Source organism: Nematolebias whitei, chromosome 9, assembly GCF_014905685.2.
Source record: "Nematolebias whitei isolate Nwh7 chromosome 9, NemWhi1, whole genome shotgun sequence".
NCBI classification, from domain to species: Eukaryota; Metazoa; Chordata; class Actinopteri; order Cyprinodontiformes; family Rivulidae; genus Nematolebias; species Nematolebias whitei.
In genome coordinates, this window is record NC_056506.1 from 20,545,545 (window position 1) to 20,558,077 (window position 12,533).

The following is a 12,533-nucleotide window of genomic DNA, read 5'->3' on the forward strand; positions in this document are numbered from 1 at the left end:
AAATCAGACTGCCTTCTTCGGACTGAACGACAATAACAAACCACTGAAGCCACGGAGCTCGAATGTCCAACATAAAACTAACTTTACTGTGGTTTAATGTGGCGCTATGGCTCTGCAGACATTGCACGTTGCTGTCTTGTTTTGTGGTGTTTAGTGTAAAATACTTCCACACAACGGACATGTTTAGATGAAAACTTGGTTAGCTGTTAGCCACAGTGCTGCTGCACATTGTAGCTGGCTGCAAACTATGAACAGGATTTCCTGAATGTGAGGCGGGTCTTATTACTCTGGGTTCATGAGACACGCCGCCGTTCAGGAAATCTATTCCATAGTTTGAAGACAACGTGCAGAGCAGCTGGCAGGGAAATCACACGAGGAGATGTTTTACTTGGAAACACAGACATGCATCATGGATCTGAAATCTCTGCAGGTTGGATCGGAAAAATCCAATACATAAATTATGCTGGTAACGGAGCCCGATACCGATACCGGCTCGGCCCCATCCCTAGTTAAAACTCCAACAACACCAACATGGGCAGTTTTTTATTAGCATGCCGACTCTGTTCGTCTGTGATGGACTTTTAAATGCATTTTTAGGGGGGTGGTACAGCAACAACAACAAACAATTACAAAACAGAAATACACACGGAACTATGGGCTTTGTAGCCAAGAGATTTGAAAACCTCATTCAAAATCCCAACTACATGAGACATAATAAAAACAGTGAAACAGCAGAACCTGATCAAACAGTGTGTCCTGTGGCTCCATTTATGCTTTTAGATAAGGAGTTTTAGATGTTCACAGGCTAAATATTATCTAGCTGAGGAGCAACAGCTAGTTCAGACATGTCTGCAATACCAGCAGGGTGGAGGACTGAATGATATAACAGATCTGAGATATCACAGAATGTGTGTGGAAAGATTTAAGAAAAAACATATTCAGAAGGGAACACTGTTTTGCCATGCTAGCAGATTTTACCTGCATAACTAAAACTATTTATTGCAAAAGTTTCCACTCTCCCCCTTTTCTCCTTGCTGATTTGTTCAAAGAAAAACAGAAAAGATAAAATCTGTATTTAACTGCGTAAGCGGATCAAAATGAGTTGTAGTTTCAATGTTGCCACAGTACAATCATAAACATCCTATGGGGCCTAGTTCCTAAACAATGTGTACATGTTTAAAAGTATTATGAGTTCTGGTGTTTTGAATTCTGACCGTGCACGATTGGCTGGGTTACCTCGTGATGTCATAGACTAGCAGTGCTCCTGCTGCTCCTCTGTAGTAAGACCTGGTAATGGACCGGAACGACTCCTGGCCAGCCTGTTGGGATGCAAAATAGAAGAAACTGAAACCTACAGAACTCAAATGACTACCGACATGCAGATGGTACGTTATTTCTGAGCAGATCAACTGTGGTTCCACCAGCTTGGTCTTTATCTGCAAATCCTCATGTATGCTTCAGTCCTGTTTCCGAGTCCAGTTCCAGGTTTTCAGTCACTGAGAAGAGGACAACGCTGGATACAACAGAGTTCTCTCTTTCACATTTGTCTATCCATCACAGACGCCTTAGTTTTCTCTTTGCTAGCATGTATAACCTCCCAGTTTCTCAACTTATTCTAAACAAAGGTCAAATTAGCTGCAGTGTTGCAGTATGCAAATTAGACATGTAGCATTTATGTCATACTTGACAGTCCATCCAGCTCAGCAGGTCACCTTGTACCTTCACTTCTCCCCTTCCATTATTACCCCTCATTGTCTCACCTTTCCTTTGTCTTCCTTCCATCACTCATCTTTTCATTCCCTCCCTATCAATCTCCCCTCTTTCCATCATTGCTTTACTATCCAGCATTCTTACCACCCCCTCCCCAACACAACGTCTATTCATTTTCCGTCTCCGTCCAGTGTACTTTAACAATGTTGTCTGTGTTCGTCCAGGCTGGAGCAGAAAACAAAACGGCACTTCATCCTAGCAGCTGCAAATCCTGCACAGCTCTGACCTCATCTTGAAGAACAGACAGACAGACGCACAAGCAAGAACGTAGCAAGTCAATGAATCATTCAGCAAGTCGGAGAACCAGGCAGCTAGTTTGTCGCTCAGAAACTCAGTATGGAGGCAATGAAGACAGCATTTACCGATTTACAAAACCCATCAGCAGCACAGCCAGGTAGGTTAGTCAGTCAGAAACCTTTTTAGAAAACGAGTTAGAGAAGCAAACACAAAGTTAGCTGGTCACTGAACAGTCAGTAAGCAATGCAGAGAGCAGTCAGCCAGCCTGCAATGCTATTAGTGAATAAATGATAAATAAGGGTGAAAGAAAGGGAACGCTGTGTCTGTCTGCCATCTGGCCAACAGGCTTGTGTGCAGAAACACACACATACACTTATTCATATGGCAAGTGCAGCCCACACAATGCTCCAAATGGTTTCTCTGTTGGTTGCTTTTTGGCGACAGTGTTTGACTGCATAATCCCCACAAAGAAACAAGAGCCACTCAGCCTGACAGGCCTTCAGTCTGAACATAATTATTCTACACCTGGACAACCAGGTGAACAGCCAGCTATGTAGAGGGGCATAAAACCATGAGAGCCACTGAGATGTGAAAAGCAGGACAGATGATGTTTCAGGAGAAGTAGCCCAACAGAAAGTCCTGAAACATTTTTATTTTCCGTGGAGCTCTAACTCCACCTGCTGGGCAGCTGCTTAACTGCAATTTCTGCCCATCCAGCATTTAAAAATGTTTCTCTGAAGCAGTCACAATTTTTGTTTGGTGCAGCTTGGAAAAGTTCAGGAAATTTAAAAAAACGGACCTTAAAGCCATGAAAACATATGTACAAGAATAGCAACATTACAAAATAAATTAAACCTCCACCTCTTAAGAAAAAATGTTACATAATCTTTTAATTTTTCAAGGGTGATGGTAACCCTAAAATCATAAAGAGATCAAGCTACTGAACAAATGATGCTTCGTGCCTCTACTGAACTTACAACACCTGGAGGACTGAGGCTGTTCAAGAAGCACAAAGTGTTTAAACATCCCGTTTTGCCACTTAACTATTAATGTTGCTGGTTTGGATGGTTTGTAGCCAACACTCATCAAGATGGAGAAGCCTGGTAAAAAAGTACGACCTATGATGTGATAAAGTTCTGAATAACCAGAAAAGCAGAGTCCAACAAACGTTTAATGGTAAATTTCTAAAATTAAGGTTCTTGTTCTGCTGAGGAAACAAATGCGTTGACAGAACTTGGTTCTCCTAAAACAACTGATAGATTTAGTTTTTCAGAGGGAATTAGAAGGTTCAAGAAAAGTAGTCTGCATGGATTACAGACCAACAAGGTGAAAAGGCTTCATACCAGTGCAGAGGTATGTGACCTTAAACTGGCTACGTCTTTATATCCACACATGAAGAAGTTCAAACTTATTACAAACTTACTATACTAATTACTACAAAACAACAAAGTCCATGCTCAATTACTACATATCCTATCATATACTACACATCTACCACCAAAAGTGTTAAAAATAAAATAAAGTCTGTGTGTTAACAGATGTAAAGAGAGTTATTTATTTCTTCCATGTTGAATTCCGTCTCTGTGATCGCTGATAAACTTGATTTAACCAAACACTGCAGGAGACATGGGCAGATCCCTGTCATTTGTGACATGTATGTGAAATTATGATGCGCAATGAAAAAAAAAATACATAAAGAAAATCATAGTGCTGAGAGAGACAATGTCAACTTGAAAGTACTTTTAATACTTTTAGTACTTTTATTGTCTTTTACAGATCAGTCTGCTAATACATATTAATAAAATAACTGAATATAAAGATAATATCTTATGTTTAACTCAAATGAAAGAAGCTTAAGATTAACTCTAAATAATATCTGTTGGTTGTTTTATAAAGTTCTGCACTTGCAGCAGCAGCTAAAGAGGACAGTTCTTAAAAATAACAAGAAACATTAATATATTATTTACCGTATCCCAGATCTGCAATTTGATCTGTTTGCCATCTATAGTAATCATCCTTGCACCAAACTCCACACCTGGACAGATACAACAGAGGACAGAGAAATAGGAATAATTTAAAAATGGGAATAATTAATTAATTCATAAGAGTTCAGCTAATAGTAAGCTGAGACTTGAACAAACAAAAGGGAAAAACAGTAAGAGATAAACCCACGTGTCTCAACTCTTTTCCAGTGCATGTAAAGAAGCATAACTGAGTTATTACAGAGCCTAGAAATGTACACAGCAAGGACCCATCCATAAATCTGAAGTTTCCTGCAGTGGAGAAAGGACTTCACTGTAGATCATAAACACCACGTGGAAGGTCTTAGGGATGATGTCCAGAAAGCAAATTAATTATTTTAAATTAACTTATAGTATAAATTTGTCACAATTGTTCACAGACAAAAACAACTATGAATAATAAAAATAAAAAATACTGACTGAGGTTGTTTTTGTTGTCATTATGCGTGTGCATTTGACTTATTAGCAGCATTAGTGCACCAGTAAAAGTCCAGATCACTAGTCTGTTCCACAATCAGTTTGTTGGTTAGAAGCTGAAAAGTTTGAGAATCATTACTCTTACACAAGACCCTCTGAACAGTCCTTTTATGATGCACCATCTTTATGTTAGATAAACCACTGACCCACTGGATCGGCTGTTTGAACAGCTGTTTGAACAGCCGGCCAGAAGTCTTCAGTCAGAGCAAATGAAACGAGCTGTGTGCTCCCCAGGCTTATAGGATACATTAGATGTGATGTGTTGATATGGCTAGGCCTGTCACGATAACAAATGTTGCTGGGCGATTAATTGTCTCAGAAAATATTGCCATAAACGATAACATTGTTTGAAATTTGACAATAATTAGTCATTATTGTCAAATTTAAGAAGAAATATTTTATTTTGTGTGTGTAGTACCTTTTTTTGACTACTGGATGGCAGTATAAGACTGTTTGAACTGAAGGATAGAGAGTGAGGGAGCAGGGTCTAAGTAAATGGGAGGGAGGCGCCTTGACGTGACATGAGCGGTCTCTCGTTCCTGTTTTTCGGTTCTCAAAATGGCGGACGCTCGGTGAGGTCTGAGCTCTTTAGCATAGCATTTGTCACACAAAGCTTTTAATAAATAAATAAAAAATCAGTAAACAATTCTCAGCTTCTTTTTGCAGAGAAAAACAACTTTTTACATGAAGGCACAGGTTTCAACCGTGAATTTTGGAGCTTGGACAAGACGGAGGCTTTGTCTCCGAAATTGGCCTGTTATCTTAGCTCATAGATTAGCTGCCTTTAACGACCCAAAAATGCGATTTTGGACAGTTAAAACAGATTTTAAAGAGAAAAGAGAAAGGGAGGAGTCAGTGAAGAACACCAGAGTTGAGCTTTTTTCATCCGGTGTCTTCAGTAGAAAGAGAGAGACACGAAGAAACGATAAAGCTGATAAATGAAAATGAGGTGGATGATTTTCATTTATCATGCGATTAATTGATTTATTGTTTATCGTGACAGGCCTAGATATGGCTACTATACAAAGTACTAAAACTTAATTTAGAGCATGTCTATTTGTCGTACAGATCAGAAATTAAAACTCCTGCTTACTCCAACAACAGAGGTTAAGTCACATCAGCTGTAGATGTATCCGAGTCTAGAACTCCTGAATAGTGTCATTAAAGATGAGCCTTCCTGCTGCATCAGACTCTGGTGTGTGGTCAGTTGACTGTGACTTGTTCTGTCTGAATGTCAGTAGTCACTAAAACAAGCTCCAAAGCATCAGTTCAGTCAATAATAATCCATAATTGATATTTAATGCATGAACAAACAACAAAAGCTGATTACTTTCATCTCGTGAGATAAAGACATCAACTCCATTACTGTTTTGTTCAGATAAGAATGCACTACGTGTGTGTTTGTGTGTGTCGTTAATGACTTCTAAATCATTTTCACATTTACCCACATCTGAATAAATATAGTTTTACAGCTGATGACGGAGGAGAACGTGGACAGGTGCTCTTACCGATAGTGAGGTCGTGAACCGGCTGAAACCTCTTGTCTGTGAACTGTAGTAATAGACATGATTTCCCCACACCTGACAAAAAAAAATAGACATTTTATTAGGATAAAGCTAAGAAAGTTGAGCAAACAAATGAATAACACCAAACATTTTTATAAATAATTTACGTTTATAAATTTCACATACAGAGCAGAGACTCTTCGCTGCTTGTAGGTGGAAATGCTCAGCGGGGAGTTTCATATGTACAGCATGACTTAGTCTGATAAATACAACACATGCATATTTAATATGGGAAGTTGGAAATCAGCGTCCGCTTCAAACGAGCCCAGCAGGGAGCTTACACTTGTTTTCTAACCCGGACTCGGATAACTAACTGTTAGTGAGCTAAATGACCAGCTGGCTACTTGCAAAGTGTGATGTCACAATTTTTCTTTTCTTCAAAAGGGCACTAATGATTAACACGACTCCACACGCGACTGAAGCTCTGAATGGCGACATCTGCCACAGAAACAAGCACTTAAAATACACTTAAACGATATGTCTTTAATGGTTATTTATGTTATGTGTAACACTAATATAACACTAATTAGGTTGGTAAAGAAATACAGTTTAGAACAACACCAGAACAGTGGTCATCAGTTATACAACAAAGATGGAACATGGAAGTTGTAGCACATTTAAAGTAATTGAAAGTCATTACTATAATAAATAATACTGCACATTGCATGTTTTTCTAAGATCATTTATCTATCAGTTGATGAACAGTGTGTCCGATTGTCAAAGCCCATCAGACAAAGTAGTAATTTCTCTTAGGTGTTAAGACAAAACGTTAAACCAAAGTACACAAATCTGGGCAAGTATGGTGTGTTTTTCATTTAAAAATATAGACAAAATGTGACTGACTAGCTGCAGACTCAGCACGTTTTTTAAAGGATGATTTTACAGTTCTTAGATATTGATCATTACATCATATATATGGGAATAGATGTCTGTAACAATATACTTTCTTTAAAACAGAAATCTGAGCAGCCAACGAAGTTAAGTCAGGTCATCTATACGTTTTTTTTGTTGAAACGTTTCGTCTTTCATCCAAAAGACTTTCATCAGTCCGAGGAGCCACAACAACCTCAGTACCACAAGCAGCACACTCACATAGTGGGCCAACCAGTTTGATGGTGCTAAGATGGTTCCTGGAGTCCGCCCTCTCCCCCATTGACTCGTCTGAGGCAGCCGTGGCCAAAGTGGTTCAAAACATCAAAGTTCATGCTCAGTAATCCAGGTAGAAAATCCATCACTGTTCAGTCAAGTCTCAACTTTCTTAATGTTGGTACTTTTGGCCAGGGCTGCCTCAGATGTGGCAATGGAGTAGCAAACTAGTATTTTGGATGAAAGACAAAACGTTTCAACAAAAAAGAAAGCGTCCAGATGAGCTGGCTTAACTTTGTTGGATTTTTTTACCTGGTTTATTGAACATGAACGTTGATAAATCTAAACAATTTTGATTTACACAACTCAGAGTGTGAACGGTTGTCTCGTTTGTCTCCATGTGTCCCTATGATAGACTTGGGACCTGTCCAGGGTGTCCCCTGCCTCCGACTGCTGGATATGGGCACCAGTGACCCCGCAACCCAACAAGGAAGAAGCGGGTAAAAGACAGATGGATTTACTACCGTGAGAATAATGCGCTGTTCTGAGACAGAATAGCAACATTTTGGAGATGAGATGTTGGCCAACAAAACCAAAACTCCTTTGTCTAAACGTATGTTTAAATGTTTTTGCGTGAAATGTGTCAAGTAGGAGAGGAAGTGATAAGAGGCAAGAAGGTGACAGAAAGGGACACAGATCTACTCCTCAGTGGTTTCCAAGGCTCCCTGCTGCCAGACAGTGGTGTTGCTATGGCTGAGGCCGTGTGACGATAACATTAAGAGATGGAGGGATCTACAGGAGGGAACTCGAGTTAAAGAGCAGCACCTGCATTCTCTTCTACTAAAAAGACTCAATACAAGAAAACATTAACGTATATTGTGTAACTTGGTAAAATTTTCCTATTAGCTAAACACACCACGATCAATCAACTTTGCATTTCTGGTCCAGAGTTAACAGCATGGTGCTACAGAGTATGAGAAAACTCTACAGGAGCCTATAATCAAAGCCTGTTGGGGCTTCAGTATGACAGAAGGTACAATTAGTGGAGAACGAGGTAATGTTTCTGTGAAAGGCCTTTCCTGCAGCTTCAAACAGAGATAATAAGACCTGATCGTTCCTTACAATTCAAAAGATATTCTGACTTTGCTCAACCCTTCTTGAGTATCAGAAAACAAGACAACATTGTGACCGCTTCAAATCTCAATGTGCGGAGGAGAATCGCGACAGGACAGTTTATTCTAGATGCTCTCTGTTGTTCACACACAACTCACAGCAACAGACTTCTGAGGAGAAGTAAATACAGCTGGAAATGCTGTGCACAAGGGAGTGTGTGTCTAGATCACACCAAAGGTAGAACATGAAGCAAAAAGTTATGTGGAAACATTTGAAAGATAGCACTACTAAATACTTCCTCTCTGAAGACTTCTACAACATCCAAGGACCTCTTAGTACGAGTAAAAACAACTCCGGTCACTGAGTAACACCAGTCGGATTCAACAGATATTACCAAATAAAAAGCAAAGAGATTTCTAACGAGAGCGGACGACCTACAGCAACTATAAATGTAAATGTAATGATGAGGATCTAAAAAATCTGGTCCTCTGGACATTCAAAAAACAAAACGAAGCAAAACAAAACAACAACAACAAAAAAATGTAGAAACGTTTCGTCTTTCATCCGAGAGACTTCCTCAGTCTGAGGTGCTGTAGAGGAAGTCTTTCGGATGAAAGACGAAACGTTTCTACATTTTTTTGTTGTCGTTTTGTTTTTTGAATGTCCAGAGGACCAGATTTAACTTTTTTTAAATTTTCTACCTGGATTATTGAGCATGCATCAGGATAATGAGGAGGATATTAAGGAAAACGTGAAAATCTAAGATTATTCATGCGTGTGTGTATGTGTGGGGGGGATAAATGAATACCACAGGTCGCATCATTAAAAATAAATGAGAGGACACTCCGTTGATTTGATTTTCTGACAGCTGACTAGCAGTTGTCATAGCAACCAGTCCTTCATGACCAAGGTCTGTGCAAGCTGTCTTAGCAAACTAACCCTAACATACGAGGGCTTTACCTTTGGACGGCCACAGTTTGAGTCCTATATGAATCATGTTTCAGGAAGGATGCACACATCTGTGCTGAACACAAATTACAGAGGTCGACTGGAATAGCAAACGATACAGAATAAATGAAACGGGTTTCAAATGAGAAATCAAAAAATGGCCAGTCATATTTTTGAGAACTACATTTAACCCAAATATATCCAACATTTAGTGAGAAACTGCACTGAGGTGTAGCAGATCGTTTTAAAGCCACTGCAATCATTTAATGAACAGATTTACCTGTTTTTTATATTTACCTGGAGGGCAGCACAGTAAATGAAACAAAACTTGTTTTGAATTAGAAAATTAAATCACATCAGCCGAGTTTCTGCTACTGACAAATGAACGTATCATTAGGAGGACGACTTTAGAAGATGTGCTTGTGTTCTGAGGTGATGCTGCTCTGTTCACTTCCACCAGAAACCTGAAGCTCAGTCCCTGCTGAGGAGTCCAGCATGCTGCCAGTCCACATGACATGTGCAAACATGCCCACCAAGGTTCCTTCTAGCATACCTATACTGTTTATACATTTCAATCGCTTGTCAGGTCAATAATGCCTAAGTGACTTGTTGCAGTTCACTCCATATCCTTTAAGAACAACTTCTAACACATTCTTCAGATCACCAGTTCAATTATGAGCAGGTTCATTAGAAACCACATTGTGAGTCAGATCATAACTGGGAGCCACATGACTCCGTTTAAGTTGGTGTTAGCTATGATCTCTGTAAAATTGTTCTTCAGAAGCCGAGGATGTCTCGCCAAGTTGGCCTTTAAAATTAAAAACCCTTAAAAAAAGAAACCGTACAGATACTATTAAACTCTACTGTGGTTTCTGTTCATTTTTAGTTACGATAGTTTGATACATACATAGGTTTAAGATTGTTTCTTTTTGCTCTGACACTGGTTTATTAAGTGGTAGGTAAAGGTTTACAGTGTGACTGAAAGTAGAAATAGACACAATCAAACTCCACAACTTATCCAGGACTGTAACAACGATATTGATGACTGAAGGATGCATTTCTCTTATTAGCTTAAAAATCTGTTTTCTTATCTTAAAACTGAACAGCTTAAAAATCTCAAGAGTGAATTTAACCAACGCTGAAGTTGTTCCTCAGAGGCCTATTTTTGAACATAGCAAAGGCTATAATTTCCTGCTTGGATTCAGCATCTCTGGACAGCCTTGTTGGAGGCCCCGAGTCCAAATAACAAGACAGTTACTTTATATATTTATTCATACATCAAAACAGTTGAACAGAAGTTGTTTTTTCTGTGAGCCAAAGCTCCTGTGTTGCATTATAAATACATGGAGACTGAAATAATTTTAAATGTAATGCAAGGATTGTTTCAGGACTTTTACAAGAGGAAGAATTTGGGAAGATGGATTGTTAAAACACGGCACGCTCAGAACACCAAGACATTTTTGTCAGTAGGCAGCAGACAATAAATTGCACATTTAAGAAAATACCATTGACGACACGGACTCAGAAAACCATTTATCTTGAACAGAGACATATAATTGGCCAGAGAAAAATGCAACTCTTAAACTAAGCAGAAAAGACCCAAAGTTTAGTTAAGCTTATAAAGCGTAAATTGGACTGAAGTGTGAAATGGCTAAGAAGAAAAAGTCTGGATCATGCAACTAAAAATATATCTGCCATGGACAGCTAAAGGAGTCTGACAGCAGAAAGGTTTCCTGCATGTACTTCAAATCTCATAAATCAGACGGACCGGCAATGTTTCCTCATTCTTCAGCTTTAAGATAACTGAACGAGTGAAAAGATGTAGTTTAATCAGCAGTTCTAACTAGTCCTGTGAAAGAACCAACATTGAGAATCTGACAGGAAGACGAGGCTAAAAGTTAATAAGACGACAGAGTCTTTAAAGTGACATTCAGTGATTAACACCAAGAAAACTAGAACAGTCAGATTTTTTTTACTCAGTTGCATAAAACTATTTGCTTCGATTCAACAAGGCCCCACCTAAGTCCAATTACTGCGGTTCATAACCAGATACAATTAAAGGCAGATAAAAAACAGCTGTACAAACGAGACTATCTACATTAGGCTGCAAAAAGAAGAGCTAAAAAGATGACAAGTCTGTATTTAATAACCAAAGAAATATACATTTTGGAGCAGAAAAACAAAAACCTTATCAAATGAAACCTGAGAATACACATGGTTAAAACTAAATATTGACTAAAGCTATTTAGTTTTCATGTGATCAAATATTATGTTATGGACTTAATTAGCAGACACATTATTATGAACAGTTTGTGTTACAAATAGTTGTATTCCATGACAAAATAGAGTGCATTAAATATAGATATAACACAGTTTAGACTTTTATTAAAAGTGCTTAATGTAATCTGTGTGATTCCTGCTGTGTAAGCATTAAAGTCTGGAGACGTTTTAGCTCCATGTTTTTGAAATGATACCATATTAAACAAATTGATATTTTTACATATTTTTTGGTTCACAGATATACCGTTTTTTATGCTGACCACCGATATAAATTACTGTTTCAATAGAACAAATTTCAAAGGCTTTCAGTCTTTTATAAAACGTATACAGCTGTCTCCATGGTTTATATCAGAGCTGCGGTCTGCAGCATAATTTAACAAGTTTATGGTTTATTAAAGGCAGATTCTTAAAATGTAACAGACTTCACTAAAAACAAACTTCCCCCCATAGCAAATTAAAGTTGTGGTTTATACAGACATTTCTGAAAGGATACAAAAAGCTTCCCACCACATTAAATAGTGATAGTTTCCTGATGCATGCTCAATAATCCAGGTAGAAAAATCTAAAAAAGTTCAATCTGGTCCTCTGGACATTCAAAAAAAAAAAAAAAAAACTAAAATAAAAAAAGTAGAAACGTTTCGTCTCTCATCCAAGAGACTTCTTCAATCTGAGGTGCTGTATTCAGCTCAGTCTCTTAAATAGCACCTTCTCAGAGTGGATCAACCAGTTTGCTGCTGACAACCAAAACCAGCTGATCACATGCTCAAGAAAGACCATCAGCCTAACAATGGGTCATTAGCACACTGATGGCTGTTTACTACTCACAGAGGGCTGAATGATACTAGCAATCACAGCATTGTAAGAGGGGGACAGTTGAACCCGGAGGCCTCCACCCGTTTAACGATGGACGGTTTCTTTTCACAAAGATGGCCTCCTTTACTCCTCTCTCAAACCATCGTTCCTCTCTGTCCAGGATGTGAACATCTTCATCCTTGAAAGAGTGACCGCTGGCCTGGAGATGAGTGTAGACCGCAGA

General features: G+C 38.7%; 2 protein-coding genes across 2 annotated transcripts in view; one reads left to right on the plus strand and one right to left on the minus strand.

Annotated features, from left to right (window-relative positions):
- rab2a (RAB2A, member RAS oncogene family) overlaps positions 1-6,085 on the minus strand; it is a gene marked incomplete at its 5' end in the record, with an annotated part of 23,259 nt that extends 17,174 nt beyond the window's left edge. Inside the window, 2 exon segments of the mRNA XM_037682120.1 lie at positions 3,975-4,042; positions 6,014-6,085. Of these exon segments, the coding sequence (XP_037538048.1) occupies positions 3,975-4,042; positions 6,014-6,085 (140 nt within the window).
- The window catches only part of ca8 (carbonic anhydrase VIII), a 170,745-nt gene that overhangs the window by 122,962 nt on the left and 35,250 nt on the right, over positions 1-12,533 (plus strand). The window lies entirely within an intron of this gene.